The sequence below is a fragment of the Parus major genome, chromosome 1 (genome assembly GCF_001522545.3).
Source record: "Parus major isolate Abel chromosome 1, Parus_major1.1, whole genome shotgun sequence".
Taxonomy (NCBI): domain Eukaryota; kingdom Metazoa; phylum Chordata; class Aves; order Passeriformes; family Paridae; genus Parus; species Parus major.
The window spans coordinates 84,174,804-84,199,668 of NC_031768.1; the positions used below are offsets into that span (position 1 = coordinate 84,174,804).

General features: G+C 43.0%; 1 protein-coding gene across 7 annotated transcripts in view; it reads left to right on the forward strand.

The window, feature by feature from the left end:
* Positions 1-23,155, forward strand: part of TENM4 (teneurin transmembrane protein 4) — a 591,710-nt gene extending 568,555 nt beyond the window's left edge. For all 7 annotated transcript variants that reach the window (XM_015638720.3, XM_015638758.3, XM_015638767.3 and 4 more), the window contains 4 exons: positions 4,417-4,713; positions 5,898-7,512; positions 13,262-13,404; positions 21,309-23,155. In XM_015638720.3, the coding sequence (XP_015494206.1) occupies positions 4,417-4,713; positions 5,898-7,512; positions 13,262-13,404; positions 21,309-22,067 (2,814 nt within the window). In that variant the 3' untranslated portion in view covers positions 22,068-23,155. The remainder of the gene's footprint in view (positions 1-4,416; positions 4,714-5,897; positions 7,513-13,261; positions 13,405-21,308) is intronic.
* The last annotated feature ends 1,710 nt before the right edge of the window (positions 23,156-24,865 follow it).

Genomic DNA, 24,865 nt, shown 5'->3' on the forward strand with positions numbered 1-24,865 from the left:
TCACATTTTGAGCCTGTCAGGGCCCTTCTAGTGAAGCAGAAGTTCATCTTACATGGTCAAAGGTCTCAATTACTGCTGTGTTCAGAGATTCAAAGTAGTTGAGGGTGTACAAGACATTTTAAGCTCTGTGTCTGTGCGTGCATGGCAGCATCTGCACCCCTTAGACAAAAACCTGCAAGGTGCTAATTGCCTCCCTGGGGATTGCACATTTAACATATTCTCTGTGTGATGTTCCCCTCTTCCCTCACACCAATAATTGTTGCTTTCCCTGGCAGGAGAGAAACTTAGGAAAGTTAAATTCAACATGTTTTTGTTCATTTTGGGAAATATTACCATTTTCTGCTATATGCGACTAAGTTACTACTTTCCCTCTCCCCTCACCCCACAGCTCACATGAGACAGCAGCAAAGACATGGTGCTCCATGAGGAAAGACCATCCCAAAGAGGCTCCAGCATCACTCCATGAAGCCTTTGAAGTGAGGACAGCAGGATCTATACACTGTAAAAGAGTGATCATTTCTGCTGTCCTCACAAGGATTCACTTTTTATGCATTGTGCCTCTTCCTCCATGGTGTGCTTGGGGACTGGCAACTTGTTGCCATGACCTCAGCCAGCTCCCAGTACAATGAGGCCACTTTCACAGCTGCCTCCCTGACCCTCCCTAAGAAATAATACAATACATGGTTCCTTATTGCATGGATAATGCACACAGCAGAGACTTGTGCATGGATGAAGGGAAAGGGGACAGACCTGATATTTTTTTCCCTATTCCACCAGTGCTGACCTGGCTCTGTACTTGGCCAGGCAGCTGTAAAGCAGCACAAATATGTTAAAGCAGCCCCTTTCACTTTTTCTGTCCCGCACACCTCATGAAAAGTTGTGGTGCCCTATCCACCCACCCAGCAGTGAGGTATCTCTGCAGACTGGCTGGCTGTGAATTCCACCTATCCCTGGACAACAGCAGCAATAGATTCCATTTGCAGAGCGAGTGTTAGGTAAATCCTGCTCCAAGGAACAGGACTCTTCCCCTTTTTCGTTTTTTTTTTTTTTTTAATTAAAAGAACTTGAGTTTTTCAATAAAGAAGGATATAAAATAATCTCTGACAATAGAGCAAATAGGACAGCAAAAAGAGACAGAGCTGTTGTCTCAGTTCTTTTATTTATTTAACCATGGTAACTCCTGTCATAAGTCACTTTTTTTCCCTCAAGACCTTGGCAGCAGGTTAATGGTGACATCAAGACCTAGTATCCCAGAAATCCCCAGAGCTGACATGACCAGAGTGGGATATGGTGCTTACCATTCCTGGAATGCTGACTAATAAAGATGGTCCAAGATGATCTCCACAATTTCTGTAAGACATTGAGGTCTGGCTATGGCCACTCCAACACTTTTAGCAATTTGCCAGGGAAGTTCCTTTGTAGGCAGCTGTTCATCACACAGATGTTGTTGGCTCCTGGAGTTCTCATTACAGGAGTATTTTTTGCCCTACTCTGCTGAAGGTTGCCAGGCTGTTTTCATGAGAATCCTCTCCCTTATTGTGCTCTTGTGTTCCCAAGGAGATCAATGCAGGTTGTTTAATTATCATTTCAGCTAAAGCAGTGCCAAAGGAAGTATTGGAGAAATCAGAGATGGTAGTGTGTTTATGCTCTTTTTTTTTTTGCAGAGGAAGCTAAAGGATTGAATAAAGTACTGTGGAACGTGAGTTTGGGGTTAAATTTAGTCTCTCAGACATTTTAAAGGGAATGTCAAATCCACTCTGAACTGTGGATTTAAATTAACCCTGTCTTGATCCTGGGCTGATCACAAGCCTTGTCAAACACTCTGAGGGGCAAAACCTTTTTGCAGGAGGTTTTCAGACTCCATTCTAGCATAAGGTCTGGGATGGAGGATGGCACCTTATTTAGCTGTTCACCATAAAACACAGTTATTGGACTGCAGCCTGCAGCCCTGTCAGTTCTTCTGCAGAAAATTCACTTCTATACAAGGCATGCCCTTGAACAAGTATGAAAATGATTTAGACCCTCTTCAGAGGCTACTGGCAGGGTAGGGTTCACTTTCATTATCACCTTGAGGGGTTACTGTTAGCACTGCAGCACTTCTCAAATAAAAGAGACAGTATACCAAGAAAGCAGAAAAAAACAAATCATTAAAAAATAAAAAACAGGAAAAGGGAGATTAGTTCCAAGTAGTTGCACAGACATTTTTTGCCAGAGCATAGGGAGGGTGGAACAATTTATGGCACCAGTCAGGGGATACAGACATTTGGACTGAGCTTAAAGAGCTATCCAGGGACCTGCTGTTTGGTCCTTTCAGCCCAGTGAATGGCACTGCTGCTAACATACTTCTTAGGAAACCTCATTCAGCCTGGATTACTGTTCCACCCTAGAAGAGCTCTTTCCAGCTTTCTTGGCAAAGACCTAGAGCAGAAGCTGCAGCTGCCAGGATGGAGCTGCTCTCTGAATATATGGGAGGCAGAGATGCTATTACTCCCTGCTTTTTTTTTTTTTTTTTTTTTTTTTTTTTGCAAGGACTTGCCACTCATGTTTCTCTCTCCATAGCAGCAAGCACCTAGGAGATACCAAATTCCTCTTAGTTACACATGGCATCTGTACTTAAGAGTCTTGATGCCTTCTTAATTATTTCCCAGCTTCCCTGTTGCAGTGGCTGATTTCTTCTCTCCAATTGCACATTTACACCCTATTTCACACATATTTAATTAGAGCATTGTCTACCTTTTTACAAAGTTTCTTCCCTCAAGTCATACCCACCTTTTACCCTTGTTATTCATAAATTGAAAATTGTTATTGCACTTGCCTCTTCTCTTACGTTATCCTCACACTTACATCATGGCAACAATTCTTTCTCTCCCCAGCTCCTGGGATACCTTCTTTTGAATTCTGCCTTTCTGGTGTCTCCATTCTCTAGTCTTCAGCACAGATGTCTGCCTATGCAAGACAAAGGCACTGCAGTGCCACTGCAGTCTCTCCCTCTTCTGTTCTTCCAGATCCGAGGAACCTCTTCTCTGTTGATTCAACCCCATCCTTTCTCCTGCTGTTTAGCTCTCAGATGCTCCCAAATCCCTAAAAATACAGCAGGAATTTAATCATGAATCCTTGCCCACTGAGCAATGGCCAATCTCAAAGCTGGAAGGGGCAGAGAATGGTGCTCAGTTCACAGAATTATAGAATCAGATATGGTTTAGGTTGAAAAAGACCTCTAAGATCATCAAGCCCAACCATGCAAAGTTCTACAAGTCAAACTAAAATAAAGACCACCACCATATTCACCACTAAACTATGTCCTCAAATGTCATATCTGCATGTTTTCTAACACTTCCAGTCAGGAGTGTTAGTGTTACCCAGAGCAGGATAGGGCAGTGGTTTTAACTTGATCTGAAAACCTCATAGCAAGCAGCAAACTCTGGTTTACTGACTGTAGCTGAAGGGCTGCAAAGGGATCTGAAAACCAAGCCAGCCCTTTGGAGTTTGAGGTTCATCCAGAAAGAATCTACATCCTTCCAGAAGGAAGATATTCACTAGCTAAAAGAGATTTGGAAGTGGTGGGATGGAGAAAGAGCTATCTTCACTGACAAGCTCATACTGGGAATAGTGGTTTTCCTTCTTGCTTTCAAACCAGTACTTTGCTGCTGTGGTGGTGTGGCTTTGTAAGTCTCCTTGCACACGTGGCTAAACATGAGTTGTATTATCAGCTCCTTTTTGTATTGCTGTGCACTGCAATCCTGGAGTCAAAATGTATTCCTGTTCTTGCCTTTGAAGTAGATACCTTTGCTTACCTCCACTGCCTCTGCATTTCCAAAGACTAGAGTATAATTATGCCACTCTGAATAACCCTGGGACAATGAAGTTGAAGCTCCAGCTCATACAGGGAAGTCCCTGTTCTGTGTAGTTAAAGCCTCCATATTTCATATCAAGGGAAATGCTTAACCTCCAATGCCTGCATTATATTCAGTAAACTCAGAGAAAAACAGATTTCTGCTATTTTGGTACAACATGCATCTCTTTTCTACAAGTGTTTTTTGAAACTCATCAAAGCAAGACTCAATATTCTAGGTTTGATAAGTAGAATATCTTGGAAATACTGCTTGCAACAAGCTGTCATTCTGTGTTCTGTAGGTCATATCTGCTGTAGCAGTCCTAAACCTAGATTTGGGATATGAGCAATATTCCTTCACTGTGATGATGTTTCTTAAGTACCATACTTCTGCCTCTCTCCTCACTGAAATCAATAAAAGCAATGTTAGGACAACTCCTTGCTTTAAAAATTGTGTCTTATCCAGCGGCAGTGATCAGCTCGATACTCTTCAGTGCGGTGTAAAGAGGTATTTGGTGAAACAAGGCTAGTCTTTCTAACCTGAACTGTTTCCAGCTTCCTAATTCTCCCTCTTTTTCCTGTAGGTTCACAACAGAAACCTGCTGTCCCTTGACTTTGATCGCGTGACAAGGACTGAGAAAATCTATGATGACCACCGCAAGTTCACACTCCGCATCCTCTACGACCAGGCAGGGAGGCCCAGTCTCTGGTCCCCCAGCAGCAGACTGAACGGGGTCAATGTCACCTATTCCCCAGGAGGACACATTGCAGGCATTCAGAGGGGCACGATGTCACAAAGGATGGAATACGATCAGTCTGGCAGAATTACGTCCAGAATCTTTGCTGATGGTAAATCATGGAGCTACACCTACTTGGAGAAGGTAAGAATGCTCTCGCACTCAGAGATGGTTCATTCGAGGCACGTGATCTTTACTCCTTTGACATCAGGACAGCTGCACTCCTTCATCTCAGGTAGTTGCTGGTCCTTATGGAGGACTCCTTATGGAGGGCCTCTGCTTCCACAGAGCAGTTGAAAATGCCTGAGATGTTTTTTCCCCAGTCATGCTGAGAGCATGTGAACTGTGAAGCTTTGACATGTGATTTTTTAAGCACGATCTTGCTTTATTGATTTGACTGCAATATAAAATATGCTCAGATAAAGTCAGCAGAGTGAACAGTAGGAACTTCCAGTAAATTTTCCATGTGAAAACTATCTATACAGTCTGACATCCTGCCTTCTTCAAGTGGCCCATTTCTAGTTACAAAAATACATGTAATTAATAAGTGAGGCATTAATTCAGCCACACTGTTGTAGCACACTTTGCGGTGTTTCCCAGGGCCTGCACTCTGTAGGTTAGCATGGAACTTATATTTTCCAGGTATTACCATTCAGCATTACACTGCCCAATGACCCACAGATCCATACACTATGTACCTGGGACTGGAATTTTTTATTCCTGGTTTTTTTGAAGAGTGCCTATCCCTAAAACAGTTTAAGGAGACTGTAGTTGTGGCATATTAAATACTTTAAAAAGTAAAAATTATTGACTTATTCCTTGTATTATACAAGCTATGGGGATTGTTTGTTATATACAAAAAAAAAAAAATAATTCCAGAATAATTAAGCATGCAGGCAGAAGTTTGGAGGAAGAGGATAATAGAAAATGGGTTGACACAATGAATAAATTCAGCCTTGGAAGGTATTGGGGAATACTTTTTCAAGCATTGTTTGAGTAGCCCTACCAATTTTATTTAGTTTTCAAAGGATGTTGGCACAGGGAATTTGGTAGGACAGCTATAGGGTAGTGATTTGAAAAATGGAGCATTCTGAACTTGAACCTTGCTCACTGCATAAATGGTTTCTTCCACTGACCCACTCCTGTTTGAGGATTCTTGATGTGCCATGTGCAGCTCCTTACCTTTCACTGTTGAATTCTATGGGTGCAGAGATTTTTCCTACTTGCCCTGCACTTTGTTTGGATTGAGGAATCTTACAGGTTTTGTGGGAGTAGAATTTTGCTCAAAAAACAGGGATATAATCTATACTTTTCTTCTTCCCATCCAGTCCATGGTGCTGCTCCTTCACAGCCAAAGACAGTACATTTTTGAGTTTGATAAGAATGACCGGTTGTCCTCGGTGACCATGCCCAACGTTGCCCGTCAGACTTTGGAAACCATTCGTTCCATTGGTTACTACAGGAACATCTACCGGCCACCAGAAGGCAATGCCTCAGTAATTCAGGACTTCACAGAGGATGAGCAGCTCCTCCACACTTTGTACTTGGGCACAGGGAGACGTGTCATCTACAAGTATGGGAAGCTGTCCAAGTTAGCCGAGATGCTCTACGATACCACAAAGATCAGTTTCACGTATGACGAAACTGCAGGCATGCTGAAGACCATAAACTTGCAGAATGAGGGGTTCACCTGCACAATCAGATACAGACAGATAGGACCCCTCATTGACAGACAGATTTTCCGCTTCACTGAGGAGGGCATGGTGAATGCACGCTTTGACTATAACTATGACAACAGCTTCCGGGTGACCAGCATGCAAGCGGTCATCAACGAGACACCTTTGCCTATTGATCTCTACAGGTACGATGATGTGTCAGGCAAAACTGAGCAATTCGGTAAATTTGGGGTCATTTACTACGATATCAACCAGATTATCACCACTGCTGTCATGACCCACACTAAACATTTTGATGCCTATGGCAGGATGAAGGAGGTCCAGTATGAGATTTTCCGGTCTCTCATGTACTGGATGACTGTGCAGTATGACAACATGGGGAGAGTGGTTAAGAAAGAGCTGAAGGTTGGCCCTTATGCAAACACAACTCGTTACTCATATGAATATGATGCTGATGGCCAGTTGCAGACGGTGTCTATCAATGACAAACCTCTGTGGCGTTACAGCTATGACCTAAATGGAAACCTCCATCTGTTGAGTCCGGGGAACAGTGCCCGCCTTACACCACTCAGGTATGACCTCAGGGATAGGATTACTAGACTGGGGGATGTGCAGTACAAAATGGATGAAGATGGCTTCCTGAAGCAAAGAGGCAATGATATTTTTGAATACAACTCAGCTGGCCTGCTCATCAAAGCCTACAATAAAGTGAGTGGGTGGAGTGTGAAGTACCGCTATGATGGCCTAGGAAGGAGAGTCTCCAGCAAAACCAGCCATGGTCATCACTTGCAGTTCTTCTACGCAGATCTGACCAACCCAACCAAGGTCACCCATTTGTACAACCACTCAAGCTCTGAGATAACCTCCCTGTACTATGACCTCCAAGGCCACCTCTTTGCAATGGAGCTCAGCAGCGGCGACGAATTCTACATAGCCTGCGATAACATTGGCACTCCTTTGGCTGTCTTCAGTGGGACTGGCTTAATGATCAAGCAGATACTGTACACAGCATATGGGGAGATCTACATGGACACTAATCCAAACTTCCAGGTCATCATTGGCTACCATGGAGGACTGTATGACCCCCTCACGAAGCTTATCCACATGGGGCGGAGAGACTACGATGTGTTAGCGGGTCGCTGGACAAGTCCAGACCATGATATGTGGAAGCATCTGAGTAGCAATAACATAATGCCTTTCAACCTGTATATGTTCAAAAACAACAACCCCATTAGCAACTCTCAGGATATCAAATGTTACATGACAGGTAAGACATTTAAATTAATAAACATTTTCACAAGCTTACCATCAGCAATGAGGTGTCATGGTCTAATGCCAGATGGAGCTAAGCCCCACACCACAGCTGCTCAATCACTCCTTCCAGGTGGGATGGAGAACAGAAAAAAATGAGAAAACCCATAGACAGAGATTGAGATAAAGACAGTTTAATAGGAGAAGCAAAAGCTGCTTGTGCAAGAAAAGAAAAACCAGGAATTCCTTCTCTAATTCCCATCAGCAGGCAGTCATCCCCAGGACAGCAGGGCTCCATCCCACAAAACAGTGTCTCAGGAAGACAAACACCATCACTCCAAATATGCTCTCTTCTTCCTCCCCAGCTTTACCTGACACCTTATGGTCTGGGATATCCTTTGGGTCAGTCAGGGTCAGCTGTCCAGCTGTGTCCCCTCCCAGCTCCCTGTGCACCCCCAGTCCCCTCGCTGGTGGAGTCAGTGAGGAGCAGAAAAGACCTTGGCTCTGGGTGAGCACTGCTCAGCAGTAGCAAAACCATCCCTGTGTTACCAACACTTTGCAGAGCAAATCCAACACACAGCCCTGTACCAGCTACTGTGAAGAAATTTATCCTCACCAAAACCAGTACAATAGGTAATTCCTCTCTCAGTGTCCTAATCCCCATGAGGTTTTCCATTCTTTAATTAATGGACATAAGTTTTAGTTTGCCAGGTGGACCCCCATGTACAGGGCATGTTTAATTCATTAGCATAGATGGAGATTGTAATTCCCAAGCCTGTTTTCTTCTCTCTTCTTAGGTCTTTGTTCTTTTCATTTTCTTTACAGTTTTTTGTCCACTCAGATATCTGAAATTTAGCTACCAATTAATGTCCTGATAACCTTTCTCTGTGTAGAGGGGCAGCTCTGTTTACAGTTTTGCATAGATGGTTATTTGCAACTAAACAAATGGCATACAGATTTTTTTTAGTAGAATGGCAAAGCAATTTAAACCTTTCATTACAGTCAGCTATTTCAGAGCATCTACATGACTACTACACTATTAGCTATGTAGTTCATAGTTAATCTGTCCCACAGAATTAACAGTGTCTACAAAAAGTCAAGAAAAGAAGGTGCATTAGGCTTAAAGGACACATTTTGGGGCACACCTACCCCAAAGCTTAATACAATCTCTGAACTGCTTCCCCTGAAACTTTGTAACATCACTGTAATATGAGCTCTGGGGTATTTATACAGAAAATCCTTTTGTATGTTAAATGTCTTTCTTATATTCATAGAATTATAGAATCATTTAGTTTGGAAAAGACTTATAAGATTATAAAGTCCCACTATTAGCCTAGTACTACCATGTCCACCACTAAACGGTGCCCCTAAGTTCCTCAACTACACATCTTTTAAATCCCTTCTGGGATGGTGTCTCCACCACTGCCTGGGCAGCCTCTTCCAGTGCTTGACAACCCATTGTGTGAAATTTTTCCTAAAACGCAGTCTAAACCTCCCCTGCTGCAGCTTGAGATTGTTTCATCTTGTCCTATTGCTTGTTACCTAGGAGAAGAGACCAACCACCACCATACTGCAACCTTGTTTCAGGCACTTGTAGAGAGTGATAAGATCCCCCTGAGCCTCCTTTTCTCTGGGCTAAACATCCACAGCTCCCTCGGCTGCTCCTCATCAGACTCGTGCTCCAGACCCTTCCCCAGCTCCACTGCCCTTCTCTGGACACACTCCAGAACCTCAATGTCCCTCTTGGAGTGAGGGGCCCCAAACTGAACACAGGATTTGAGGTGTGGCCCCACCGGTACCATGTACAGAGGGACAATCACTGCCCTGGTCTTGCTGGCCACACTGTTGCTGATACAGCCCAGGATAACACTGGCCTTCTTGGCCACCTGATCACACTTGCAGGTTTGCTGCCATCCTCACCCCGTGTACTGAAACAGCAGCCTGAAGGACCTCCCTAGAAAACTGTCCCGTTACTGTGCTGCCCCCGGGTTTATCTCCAGCCAGCTTTGTTTTATCCCTTTCCCCTTCAAACCTATTTTCATACAGTGTGCAACAGTCGTAGCAATGAGAACAGTTTGAGAAGACTTTCTGGTGGGATTTTGCTTGATACTTCCCATTGAAAAGACAAATGCCACAATCACACATCAAATGTACATACTTCTTAAGGAGATAGAATTAACTTTTAAATGCTCCTGCTGCATCTATCACAACCTTCCCATATTCAACGATAATTGCATTCCCCTGAGTCATGAGATCTACTTAATAGCAAATAAAAGTTACAAAGTAAAAATCCTAGGTTTTCTATCCTGCTTGTTTTTCTAGCCATTAGGATTTGTGCTCTCAGGTTCTTCTGCAATATTCATAAGGATTAGATCATGGGTTTTTTTCATGAAAAGTTGTTTTCTCCAGAGCTGAGAAGATGATGCCACAAGGGAAGTAAAATATGTCAAAAGATGCAGGCTAAGATCTGTATGTTGCTCTCACTCTGATAATTAAGGCTGGGAGGGAATACCTCAAGATAACTTTTCCTATCAGAAAATGCTTTTTTGTCAAAACTGAACTTGTTTATGGGGGAGGGTTGAGCTTGAGAGATTTCTCAGCAGAAGTGTAAACAGCTCTCAAAATTGTCTAAATGACAAATTCCAAAATGTCCTTAAAGAACAATTCATTTTGGATTTTCAACCTTTTCAAGTTAAGTGTAAACTAATGATTAAAACCTGGAAAAGAAAAATAAGGAGTCAAAACCAAAATGTAGTTTAATTCAGAAATTAATTGGAAACTTTTGGTTTGAACTGATCTAGTTTTTGAACTGTTGCTTTGTGACATATTAACAGATTTTTGTTTTCCTGCACAAGTTAAGACAGGACAAAATATTTTTCCTAGCCCTGTGTTAGAACAGGTACACAGCTTCCCACACAGCTCTGACAATCAAAACCTGATACACTAATATTTTATATGCACCAAATAATTTTTTCCATGGTCTTGTAAGTTCTATTTTTAATTTTTCAAGAATACAGAGCCCAAATACATTTACAAGTTTCTCCTCCCTCAGTGCATGGAAGAAGCAGGCCATGCTATGGGATGAGTGCTGTGACACGAGGCTGCTGCCCCAGCACTTCTTTCTGCTTGGACTTTCAGTCACCTCATGAGCAGAACTCATGATAAGACTGTCCTTGTCATCACAATCAAATCTGCCCAGATCTGGGCACAGGGAACCGCTTTCTGTCCCTCCATTTCCACTCTGGGACCTGCTTGTCCCTCAGGGAGCTCAGTGCCCAGGACACGGGTGACCAACACGTGCTTTGGTGCACAATGATGAGGTCTCTGAGCTTATGGAAATTGAAGGTATGTGGAGGGGAGAGCAGGACAAGCAGGTATTTATGTTTTGAGAAGCCCATTGTTAAACATGAATATTTTAGTGATTGTACACTTCATGGCACAGAGCTTTGCTGCCAGCTTCAGCAATCCTGATGGATTGAACTGACATTTCCATTACATGTGTCTGCATTAAGCACTCTTTTTCTTTGCCCTCAAATGAATTTACTGTGAAATGTGTTGGCAGGGTTACTGTAGCTGAAAAAAAACCTCTGTGATGTGAAATGTACTTTTCTGTCAAAAAAGTTGTCACTGCCTCCTGGCAAATTAGTATTTTTCCCTCTGTTTTCTCAGCACCACACCTTCCTCCCATGGTTTCAGGTTGTTCGTTTTGGTGGGGTTTTTTTCTTCTGGGCATTCCAACACCTCTTCCCAAGAAGAACAAACTCCTATTTGCAAATGTTTTAGAAGTCAGTTTTCTGAGAAGTATTAAAAAACTCCCTGTATTGGATATTTCCAGACATGTTACATATTTTTTGGCAGTTCAGCATTCATTCCCTGTATTCTTTTTAGCATTTTTGAAGTGCTTGGGAAATGATTCCTGCACCAATGCTGACCTTCACTGTTTTACTGTGTTTTCCTGACCACCTGGTCCACAATATGTACATCAAAGTTCTTCATTTGAGATAAGAAGGATTTGGAAGCAGGCTGGCTTAGCACTAGGCAGCAAAATAATCAGATGAGCCTTTTCATTTCTTTCGTACCCCCCCAACCTCTCTGTTTCAAAGACACTCCAAAAACAATCTGTACATTGAGTGAACAGAAGTGTTTTTATTACAGAAATCCTCCCTCTTCCACATGGATTGTCGCAAGGGCTTTTTGGACATCTGCCCAATCGCAACATTTTGGCCTGTAGGAAAACAAGCAACAGATAGTGTGTTTGTTTGGCTCTTGATTCTCCAGTCATCTGGAACGGCATTATTTGCCACTTGCATCCATAATTTCTTTCCCAACCAGTTCTTCAAAACATTCATTTAGGCTCATGGGAATAGAGAAAAAAATATTCAAAGATGCATATTTGATTATTTAAATTTATTTCTGTCGTCGGATTGTTTCAACAGCACTTATTGAGTTTAGCAAAATGAAAATCAGCCCTCTGCACTTCCAGCTTGAAGCGGAGCAATCACCAACAAAATTCCAGTAACATCCAAACACTTAAGACTCCTGGGAACTAATATTAGTTAAACTTTACCTTCATACATGTATTCACTTTGCAATTGCTATTGTGTGCCATATGCATACCATATTGCTTAGGCACTGTAGCCGGTGTGTCCTCTGGAGCTAAGTGAAGGCAAACAAGGTGTGCTCATCAAATACTCTGAAGTTAAGGGGGAGAAGTGATGCTAATCCCAAACAGATCTAGGAGTTACCCAACCTCATAATTTTTTCCTCCAGCCGATTAACTTTCAGCTGCTATTACTAATAGCTGTGCAATCAAAAATCAAGGAAGACTTCGTAATCCTACTGGCAGGTAAATGCAGGAATGATGTCCCAAATGGATGGTTTTCCATCATGTTGCCTTTAGTGCCAGTGGTCCCTCTTTTGTATAAGACAATAATTCATCACTAGTAGCCACCAGTTTTCTCACCATCCATGGACGTTTTTTAAGGTGTTTGTAAAAAGTCCCCAGGCAAAATATCTCTCTAGTGTCTGTACAATTATTTTCATTATAATGTACCTTGCAGATAGTACAAAGGCTGACTATATATATATCACTATAAAAGATGATGTGACTTTAGACTGGTTTAATACTCAAATACAGCTTTTTACAAAAGATGCCAGGAAACTCTGGACTGAGGTGGAAATCCATGGAAGAAGCAGAGGATATATCCAGAGCCTCTTCTGTGAGCACCTGCTAAATGTTTAAGCTGTCCATCCTGGATGTCCTGGTATTCTGGTACATAGTTCTGAATTTAGTCTCCAGCCTGCAGGCCCTTTGAGAGTCCTCTGGAAGAGAAGTATTGGAGCTGAGGTGTTCTAAGCTGACTGTAGGACTGGATAACACTTCCTAGTTGGATGGAATATCTCAGCCTCCGAGTGTGTTGCTGTTGCTGCACTTCTGCACACCTTCAAACAGTGCTTGGTTTCTGCTGATGAAGGACAGACATGAAGTTGGCTTTGATTTGGGCCATTTGCTCACTGCCAACATTTCTGTTTCAGAGCTGGTAAAGTGCAGAATTTGGCTCTGGCTGGAGGTGGAAAGGCCAGATTTTGGCACATGGCTCTTTCTAGGAGCATTAAGATTTCTGCTCTTCACACAAAGCGGGCACTCATCATTTTGTCTAGACTGCTACAGTGCTAGCCACTGTGGGGTACACCTCTGGGCCTTCTCCTGGGCAATCCTGCTTGAGAGATCAGATAATCTTACTTATGTTTCTTTTCCCTTCCAGATGTCAACAGTTGGCTGCTCACCTTTGGGTTCCAGCTGCACAATGTCATCCCTGGCTACCCCAAGCCAGACATGGATGCAATGGAGCCATCCTATGAACTAATCCACACACAGATGAAAACCCAAGAATGGGACAATAGCAAGGTGATCCATGTAACTCCATACTGTATCTTATGCCTTTATCAGCAAACTATCCATTTGCAGTGTTGGTTGAAAAACCGGTGTGTTGTGAGATGAAGAGTGATTCAGACCCCATACCAGTACTGAAATCTGACCAAATAATCACATATCAAGTTCCCTACTGCCATGGTGCTTTTTACTGCAATATTTTCTTTTGGTTGCTCAGTGAAGTGGTATGTTACAGTTTCTTTCTCCCACAAGATGCCCCATTGTCACATATTGCAGGCTAATTTCAAGGCCTTTACACTCAGGATTTTTAAAAGTTAAAAAAAGTGAATCTTGATACAGAATAGGTTTATGAAGATTTTTTTGTTGTTGTTCTAGAGACTTAATAATTTTTATTTAAAATTTCTTATACAAGAAGCCACACTATTTCCATAGGAAACTGTTTTGCATTGCAGAAAGTCCCTCCAGAAAAAATTTTTTGATGATATTAAACTTTCATTTTATCTGACCAGGTTTAATCCCATGTAACTGTGTCCTGCTTTTAAAAACAATCTTGTTTCCCAAGCCATTTTGGTAGATGCTGGTGCAAAAACCAGTGATAAAATTGGCAAGAAAAAAGCTTTTGCAGCTCAATCATTTCCCCATCTTCCTGTAGAGACTTACTCAGCTGAAAGACGGAAGAAGCACTGTTAAAGGTTAGAACACGGGGTCAGGCTTTGAGAGCCCTGGGTTAACTCCCAGCTCTACTGCTTATCAGTGTATAACCTTGAAAAAGTAATTTACCTCTCAGGATTCTCTTTCATTTCATAGCCTGTTTGTATTCTGGGGTGGCTTTCATCAGTTTAGTCTGAATCCTCTTTAGTCTGAACTCCCACTTGCTGTTGCAGTGTGTTCAAACATTGCAAGAGCAGTGAGGCACCAACGTGCTTAGGGAGATCAGGACATGCTCACCACATTTCTGCTGATAAAACAATAAAAGTAGGCAATGGAATTGATTCCATCTGCCCTCCTAGCTTCTCTACCTATGGTTTCACTAAAATCTTGATGTCCTGCAGCAGATTCTTGAGGTACACATCTTAAACCAGGAGGTCACATTTCCTGAATCAAAAAAGGAATCACTCAAAGGTACAAACAATTGCTGTAGATTGATAGTAGTCATGTGTCAGTCATCACTGGTACTCAGACTCATAGCCATGCTGAACACAAGTTAAAATGTACCAGCTTCAACTTCAACAAGAAATTTATATGAAGTGTCACTTAATAATATAGGGAGAACTAAAAAAACTGCCTTTTGCTACCATGACTGGATTGATGCTTGAAAACTTTTACAGTGCAGTAACTCAGTTGTGATTTGAAGCTCAGAGACTCCATTTTCATTTTTTATTTCCTTGATTAGACCATAAAATGCTAATAGAAGTCATTTTTCTAATGAGGATTTTTCCTCCTCGCTGCTGGGACACAGTCTCCCTGGGCAAAGCTGTACAGGAGTAGGCAAACAGGAAAGGCTCACCCAGAGACTGCACAGAAGCCCATCTCTGTGTTGTAATGTGCTGTAGATAATAACTCTCACAGAGCCACCACAGAAATTATTATTATTGGTAATGTTATTATATCATTAATTTATTATTTGTTCATTCTGTGTAGTATAGCTTATATATATATATATATATATATATATACACACACTGTTTTTTTTAATGTGTATTGTAGTATCATTATTTGACTTATTGAATAGCCAAGCAACTTGAGTGACAGCTTGAGGTGAAGACTGACCCTTGCTCATACAGGCAGATGAGCTGGAAATAAAATGAAGGAGAGTCCTCCCTTCTGTCCACCCATTTAGGTGAATCTGCTTGAATGAGCAACAAGAAGGAAGGAAAATCTCCATGTCCCTCACAGGTTTTTAAAGCCAGAAGCTGCAGTGAGGGCTGTGCAGGGACCTGCTTGTTAAAAGAGGGCCTTATACTGTCATGAAGGGACAGTATACTTATACTGAGGGAAGCTGTCATGCTTCCAGATGAGTCCCTTTGCACTCAGATGTTGAAAGTGGAATTTAACCATTGCAGGCTGTTTTATATTCTCCCCCTGTGTTACGACAGCAACAAAACACGAGCTTTTTTATTTCAGTCTACAGTTGCAGGATCATGCTGTGATAGCAAGTGGCTCTTAAATGCTGTAGAGCAGGATTCCCTTGCTTTCTGTCACACCCAGCATATTGTAGGCACATATTTGCATATACCAAATTCATTCACATATGATACCTGAACACATGATCCATTTTCTCCTATGCCTACCCATGCATCCAATACTAATGTCTCACATAAAGTTCTGTTGACTCCCAAACCTTCCAGTCATCAAAACACACTCTCAGACACCATCCAGTCCTCTTTCCCACTGGCTGTCTCTGTATTTATTGATGAAGCATGTGGAAGAAAATAGAAGCTTTTGAAAATTGAACCAAGGTAAATGGAAGCACAGGAAATATTTTCAGTTAATAAGACTGATCAAACTGTAAAGTGGTATTGCAGAGCATACAGAGTAATCTCTAGACCTTTTGTCATTTAAAAGTAGCCTGGACAAGGCATTGATCACTGAATGATGTACCACAACTTTCTCATCTCCATGATCCCTGGTTTCTCTGGGTCACATAACTCCTTATGTTAGACGAAAGTATATTTGAGCTACTGCACTGGCTTTGCTGATCAAAGCTATGGCCCAGCAGAAACTACTAACAGGAGCACAACAGTAAAGCAGCTAACACCCATAAATGGCTGCTTCATCTCCCTTCAGAGTGCATAACCAGAGGGCCCTAGCATCTCCTTCCAAAACATTTTTGGTACTCGCCTTGCAAGTCTGGAAGGCAGGAGAGATAATTCTGACTTTGAGCATCCACCACCTCAAAAACAGCCAGCATGTCATAAACTTTGCACTAACCCCCTAAAGCTCTGGAGTGACATTTAAAATCCAATACTCCACTGTGAAGCACTTCCCCCCACCTCCTCCCCATGGCTGTGAGGCTGTCACTAAATTGTTTGTTGAACAAGTTCAGTGTTATTGGCCACTGGGGGACTCTGGGTGACCTCTGGCATATTGTGGAACTGTGGCACCTGAATCCAATTTCTCTTCTAGTTTTTTGTTGTTTGCTTTTTTTTTTTTTCCTTCCCTTCCTTTTTGTCTTGTTGAGCTGTCAGGTAATTGCTGAAGCCAGAACAAGTTCATTTCCAGGGAGATGTGTTTTAGTAATACAAGTTAGCACTTGTATTATTATCTACATCCTGTTATAAGTACCCTTCTCTCCATCCCATGGGCACTGTCTCCAGGAATGGTCCTGTTTTCTGCAGTGCCTGTTACAGGCTTTGCTGGAGAAGTAGTTTTTGGCATCCCCTCTGGAGCAGCAGTTTGAAAGCAGGGGCTGCTCTGGGATGCTCAGTCAGGAAGTGAGCTATGGGGCTGTGCTTTCTGGCAGACCTTCCAAGGACAATCTGTTTGAGGGACCGGCTCTGCCAGCGTACATTCATTCAGGGAAGGCATCTGACGTTGCAGGTCTGGGCTTGGACCATCACACTGTCTGCATGTCTGTCCATCAGCACCCAGTTATGTTTTATAAATGTAGTGATCAGTTTTCAAAGGATCTAATGCAGGGAAAGGAACTGAAGTCTCAAAGACATTAAGCTCTTGAGGCTTTATGAAAATAGATGCGAAATCTGAAAAACAATGAGCAAGAGGAGAAGGAAAATCCTCTTACTTTTCCACACTTGAAAACTGCTTAATGAACTCAACCTCACTATCCCCCTACAGTCATGTACAGTGGCAGGGTGGAGAAGAGACCTGTCCTCTAAGCCCCTGAGTTAGTGTTCCTGTTTGGCTCATTCCCAGCCAGGCAGCATCCAGAGCACTGGCCTTGCTGGCACATGGCTCAGCTCTGCTGCCCCACACACCACCTCTCAGACTGCCTGGAGTGCAGTTGTGCTGGTGGGCACATCCAAATGGAGACTTGTCTCCAAGTGATGGCCATGTGGAATGCAGGGAGGAGGCTGATGGCTGAACAATGGCTTTGTTAATGGAGAGCTACAGGGTAAATAAAAAGGAGGCTTATAAAAAAAAGGGAGAACAACTTTTTACACTGGAAAATAGGGATAGGTCAAGGGGGAACAGTTTTAAATCAAAACAGTAGAGGTATAGAGTAGATGTTAAGAAGAAATTCTATACCCAGAGAGCCGTGAGGCACTGCCACAGGTTGCCCAGACAAGATGTGGATGCTACATTCCTGGGGTTGTTCAAGACCAGGTTAGATGGGGCTTTGGGCAGCCTGGTCTAGTGGTAGACATCCATGGCCATGGTGGGGGCGGTTAGAAAGAAGATAATCTTTTAGGTCCCTTACAGACCAAGCCTTTCTGTGATTCTGTGATAAATAGGAAGGAGTTAAAAATGAGTCATATATCAGAGAAATCATAACTTCCAAACCTTTTGGAAAAAGTAGCTTTCCGCATTGTAAGCCATATGGTGGTAAGAGAAACACCTATCTATCTATAATGGTACACAGATATAAAGAACCTTGGAAACATGTTCACGTATTTCACATCTTGGATCCTTGATGGGAAATTAAAGCTTTCAGTCTCACACTGGAAGGTGGTATTTAAAAACAACAGATGATAGGATCTGGTGATGGTATTTCAAATCCTCAAGAGGTGCTGGCAAAATGTAAGAGGCTATTCAGAGATCCTGGTAATGTGCTGCTCTCCTGAGCTTTGTGCAGAGAGAACAAATGATGAAGGTCGTTCTCTTCTCTCCGAAGGGTTGTTACTAGATAAAGTGAAATGTCACCTAAGGACATCTGATTAAAAAAGACTGTGAGGGAAAACAAACCCAGCATATTTGTCACTCACATCGAGCAACAAATATTGAAATAAAATAGCAATGAATTCCCTTCTTTCTTCTGTAAAACTGGTTTATAGGTGCCTTGGTTTACAGTTGCTAAAAGCAGCAGCAATTTTTGGAGAATACCACATGCCGCTACAGCTTTGGATGGGAATTTTCTGTTTCTTTTCCTTGCCAATTCTTTGAAATTAGTTCTAAGATTAAATAGAAATGGCAATTTCAAAGTCAGGGATACACTGCCTCTTTGAACTATGTATAATCTGTTTGCCTCCACCCTCTTTATATTCACAGCACAACCTACATGTTGGCTGTGCTCTGGTTTGCTTAAATTTGTTGGTTGGGGTTTTTTTTCCTGTTGGATGTGTTTGCTTTTTCTTTAACAGAATGCTGTTCCTAAATACACTCTTTTATCAAAGAAATGCAATCACAAAGTCGTTTCAAAGTCATCCTGGGCTTGTTTTCAAAGTAACAGAGATGTATTTAGTTATTGAAATAGTTGCTAGCTAATAGTTAAGTTCAAGCAAGCTGTTGTAGTGGAAAGTGTCCTGCCTGTGGCAGGTTTGGAGCTAGATGATCTTTAAGGTTCCTTCCAGCCCAAACCAGTCTGTGATTCTAAGTGATGGTGAATGTTCAGCATTACAGGTTTGCACATCTCATTTCCTACTTCCCTATGTGAAAAAAAAGGTGGGGAGAGCCCAGAAGTAACCAGTACTCAATAAAAAAACCTTTTGGTTGTGTTTTTTTCTTGATTAAGATGCGTGAAGGTAGGTCTCTGTGAATTTTGATATCAGGTGGTCCAGATCCACTGTTTTGTTGGGTCAACCTAATTTGGAAGCACTCATAGAGGATCTTTACCTAATAATTTGCTCATTATTGAAAACATATTAGAGTTCCTGTAGCTCATCAAGAATAAGGTGATGAAGACAAAAGAGAAGGGAAACAGAAGAAAATCTTGTAGGAATTATTCATCTGTGCCCAGTACTGCCTGATCTCCCCAAGCTCCCTTCCCCAAGGTGATAATCAGTAGATGGTGCAATTAATTCCAGGGACTCTTTATCACTCACCTGCTGGTAAACAAGGTGATGTATATATAGATGGCAATACAAAAGTGATCACAGGACATAGCAATGTAGCACAGAAGACCTGATTTACATCCTTGAGTGAGCAGTGATTTGGTATGAGTGCTGAGAGATGCCTTTTCCGATCACTGGTAAATGTTACTGAGGCAAGTTGGAAAGGCAGCATGACATAAAGTGGTAAAAGGACCACCTGGAGTCAACCCCTATGAGATACACCTGAGAAGAACTCTCCATTTAAACTTCTTTGAAGAGGAAATAGCTAATTACCAAGGCTGTGTAGTGTGCACTTGTTTAGAACAGTTAAATGTTTCAGGGAGCCTAGAAGCCTAATTGTTCCATGTCCATCATCACTGACATCTACATTAATTATGTCCATTTTTTGCATAATTAGAGCACTTGTGCAATTGGCAGAGAAGCTGGGCTCGGCTCCCTATCAGTCTGTTAATTATATTGCTCTCTAGGGGGTGTGTGAGATGCCCCACAGGCAGGATGGAGAAAACCAGAAAGAGCTCTTTTTTCATAGGAAACTGGTTCCTGCTCCACCTGCTATGCTGCCAGTCAAAAAGGGAAAAGGAGAAAGTACACCAGCCTGCTCAGCACTTTGAACAAAAAAGTAATTTCTGAGAATTGTAATATCCTACAACCCTCAATGTGCTCTTGAAATGGTGTTCCTCTGTTCCCTTCTTATAGTTTTCTCTTTCATCAGTCAAAACTGTGCATAACTTCTGTGCAAGTTGCAATGCTCAATCCTTTATTTTTATTTTTTTTTTTAATACTTTATGATTCTTCCCTGGAAATGGCCACCATGGAAATGAGAGTTTATTTTACTTTCATTGTCATGTTTCAAGTCTTGTGTGAGAGGTCCACACTGAAATACCCACATCATCTGAATTGTCTTCTTGCACCCAGGATGTGAATCTCTAGTTCATGGACAGTTTAAGGCAATATCCTTCATGGGAGTTAAATTTTCTCAAAATAATTGGAATGGAGCAAACTTTGTAGGCTGTTTTTAATCCTGGGTGTCATTACATTATTGAACTGAGCCGTTGGCAGTACCAGGAGAGTTTTGTCATAGAATCCTCTTGCTTTTGTGAAATTTGAGTAAGTAATTGTTCACGAACAGGAGTCTGTAAGAATCCAGCGCTGCCATGAGTTGATGGGAGCGTTTCCAGAGCATTTTTCAGTAATGATGAGCTGCTGACTTGCTGTGTGCTTGCTCCATGATACACAAACAGCAAAAGTGACTTTGTATTACACCGGACTGCAAATGACCTGGGCTGGTGTCTCTCAGCAGTTTTGCTTCAATATAAGCCAAAAGTTGAGCATCAGGAATGGTTGGCCTTAACTCAGGGAGCCTCACAAATTGTAGAGGGTTTGCAGGAAATCAGTTGTGGATTTAATGCCTTCCTTGAGTTTTGAACAACCTGCTTTGGCCAGGCTAAAATAGAATACAGAGAGGTTATGGCCACTTTGAGGGTCATACAGGTCATGCAGGGCCTTTGAAGGCAGCACAAGGAGTTACAAAGTGGAGTTAAAATAGAAGAAACTTTTACAAATATTTCCATGCTTCACAGAAAATCTGAAAACATTTGGTAAAGCATCATGGCCACGAGACAAATTATTTCTTATATGCAGAAGAACACTGAAACACAACCAAATTATGTGTCCAAACTCAACCCCCACACCACTGAGTCCAAAAAGTCTTTTTCTACCTTTACATTGTTCAATCTATGGGATTAAATACAGTTCAGTTTATAGAAACAATGAGCATTAAGGGGGACAACATGTCTCTTCCATGAAAAGGAATTAAAATTTTGAAAAAAATGAGATAAGGGAAAAAGATAACGTGGGTCCTCATTACATGTTTCCAGAATGTTCTCCTGCTCTCCAGCATCCTAATAATGCCTTTGGGTCATCAGGTTTCTCTTTCTAATGTGTCGTCCTCTTCTTTCTCTCCCTGCTCAGTCCATTTTGGGAGTTCAGTGTGAAGTGCAGAAGCAGCTGAAGGCCTTTGTCACCCTGGAGCGCTTTGAACAAATCTACAGCTCCAGCATCGCTGGGTGCCGGCGCGTCAAGAAGAACAAGAACTTTGCTTCTGGAGGCTCCATCTTTGGCAAGGGCGTCAAGTTCGCCATGAAGGACGGGCGTGTGGCCACTGACATCATCAGCGTGGCCAACGAGGATGGGCGGAGGATCGCAGCCATCCTGAACAACGCCCACTACCTGGAGAACTTGCACTTCACCATCGACGGGGTGGACACACACTATTTCATTAAGCAGGGGCCGTCGGAGGGCGACCTATCCATCCTGGGCCTCAGCGGCGGGCGGAGGACCCTGGAGAACGGCGTGAATGTGACAGTGTCCCAGATCAACACAGTGCTGAGCGGGAGGACTAGACGCTACACGGACATCCAGCTCCAGTATGGTGCACTGTGTCTAAACACGCGCTACGGGACCACCTTGGACGAGGAGAAGGCACGCGTCCTGGAGCTGGCGCGACAGCGCGCCGTCAGCCAAGCTTGGTCCCGAGAACAGCAGAGACTGCGGGATGGGGAGGAGGGTATTCGCTCGTGGACAGAAGGGGAGAAGCAACAAGTGCTAAACACAGGCCGGGTACAGGGCTACGATGGCTATTTTGTGATCTCAGTGGAGCAGTACCCCGAACTCTCAGACAGCGCCAACAACATCCACTTCATGAGACAGAGCGAAATGGGCAGAAGGTGACAGAGAGGGTCAATGCGGTGACTTCTTGCCAAAGACAGCTACTCTTTTGTGGCCACTTACCTGACTGTGTTGTACTCAATCCTTTTTCTAAACTGAACAAGGTGGGGGGAAGGAAAATAGAATGAGAAGGAATAATACGGTTGCACTGTAACTCATGCAACATTCTTTTTTCCCTCTTTAATTTGGCCTTCACACATTTTTTTAATGAACAGAAGGTATGTTTTGCCGTAGTGTGATCACAGTGAAATTTACTGTCTCTTGTCCTTTTTTTGTTGTTGTTTTTGGTTGTTTTTTTTTTTTTTTCCCCCTCTTTGTAAGGAATTTGAAGTGGGGAGTCGTCAACGTACGTCCTTAGGTGTAAGTGCGAAATGGGTGTCTGTGTTAACTTGTGTCATCCTAACCCTTTCTGATTTGGGGCAGGGAAATAACCTTCCACCTGGAACAGGGGGAGCCCATGGCATGCCAGAGAGCTCTTCCCAGAAAGAAAGGAGATGGAAGACAATGCGGATTCTGATACTCTGAAAGTGAACCTCCGAATCATGTGCCTCAAAAGAGACCTTACAAGTAGTTTTCACGTTTCACTTGGGACATAAGGTGTTTCTTTGGGGGCTCCTGCTGAGCAGAAGTAGATTATAGAGGCAAGGGAGCTGAATATAATACCTTGCAAGATGATTCTCTTCCTTCCTGAACTGGAATAAAAAAAGAAAAAAAATCAGTCTTTTTTCATTACGAGAGTAGATACTTTTTGGGGTTTTTTGTGTGTGCGCAAATCCTGGTTTTAGTTAAATAACCTAGCAAAAGCCAAGAAAAGGGACTCCTGCTCTATTGAGAAAAGCTAAAATAAATCCTCTCTCATACATAGAGCTGTTCTATAGGTGGATTTAATGCACCCATGTTGTACATTTGCTAATGGCATAACTTCATTAAATGTATAGTGTTTCAGTACATGAGGCTACGTGTTTAACAGTCCACTGTGCTGTATCTGATAAAATCAGTTAATTTTTAGGAAGCTGATTTGAATTTAAAAGTAGTTATAGTATCCCAGTGACATACCACTGAAAATTAGAGCCAAACCCTGCTTTTCCTGATTCTGGAGCTTGTGTATTTATTGGCTGGGAAATGCAGTTTGGAGTAGCATGCTGGCAAGTCGTTTATGACTATGGCAGATAAATGTCTCCTGGGGACTTTGGCAGCAGGGATTTTAAAATGTTTAATAAGTAGCAACAGCTTGTGCGTGGTGGGACAAGAAGGAGAATATTGAAATCAACCCTCTCACTGTTTCGTACACGAGCTCAAATTTAATGGAGAGCCCAGTTGACTGTTAGCAGTGACGAGGGGGAGGTTGAATGGAAGTGCCCACTACAGAGAGGACCAAGTGCTTTAATAAGAAACTGCTGACAAAGTTGCTCGGCATGCTAATGTAATTTTTATTCACATAACCTCTGTGCTCTGGTATTTGCAAGAGTCCTTGAAATTCAAGGGAGCAAGGAGATGAGCTCAGCATCCTCTTCCCTGCCTAAAACAGTCCTGTGTTGTTCCTGCAGGCAGAAGTGTTGCCCCACCTCTCAGTGGAGCTCTGGCTGGAGGTGGCCAACCCCGGTCCCACATAGGTGTTTCTATCACACTGATACCTGCTCATGTCCTGACTCTACGAGCTCTCTTGGGTCTCTTTGGGAACAGCTTAGTCCTGGGTTTGGGGTTTTTTTTTAGGTTTTTTTTTTATTCCATCCACTTTGGCTTTTCCCAGTTCTGCAGAGAGATAACCCAAGACGTGCAAATCCATGCCAAGGCTGTTTCCTTACTTGGAGTCCTACAATGCACCTGTGTACTCAGAGGCAGCTCTTCTGCACTCATGCCACCACCACTGCCATCCTGCAGCACAGACTGACACTCCTCTGCAGGATCTCACCCTGAGATACAGCGGGGGCGTGTGTTGGCCACGCAGTCCTTGAGCAGCGAAACATTGGCAGCCCCGGTGCTCTCACGGTTTCTCTGTAGATGCCGGCTGCCAGCTCCGTCTGCCTTTCCTGTCTGTTCCCGGGTGCTTGCCAGGAGGAAGGTGTTGGGATGGAAATTCCCCTAACAGACTGTTCCTTCTCCACTTCCAAATCCCTAATACCTTTGGCTGCATGGCCACGACCAGCGGTATGGGTTTGATTTCTGGTCCTATCTCCTGCTTGCAGCAAGGGTGATGATGCTGGAGCTGTGTCTCAGCTCTGTACTCTGTACCACCACCCCTTGCAGCACACAAACTTCATTACTTTGGCAGGAGTGAGGCACAGGCAGCTGGAAAGGGTATCCAGTTCTGGCAGAGCCAGGTGGGAGAAGACATGTCAGCCAGACCTGCTCCAGGCTTTGGCAAGGGAGCTGTTGCTTTGGCAGCTGCCTGACAGGGATGGTTAAAAGGCCATGGCATTGCCACCTGTATGGCTGGTGTCAAGTGCTTGGTAATCCTGGGTTGCCCTGAGGATGCACAGGTGGGGGTCAGGGGCAGTGTCAGCCAAACCAGCAGTAACCACCTACTCAAAGGAAGCACCACCTTCTTGCCAGTGCTGTCCAGCTCCCTGCTTCCCTCTCTCCAAGTCACACCATGGACAAATCCTTCTTAAAACCTCAAAAATGTGGTGGCTGTGAGTGTCTCAAACAGCATGAATGGAACAAAAAGAGACCTGCAGGAAGCAGGGTCAAAAGGTACGATCCCCTGGTAAAGACATGTAGGGCAGAGAGAGCTCGATGTGCCTCCCCTTTACACTGCCCCACTCTGAGCAGCTCCGAAGAGAAGTGGTGCTTCTGTGTTT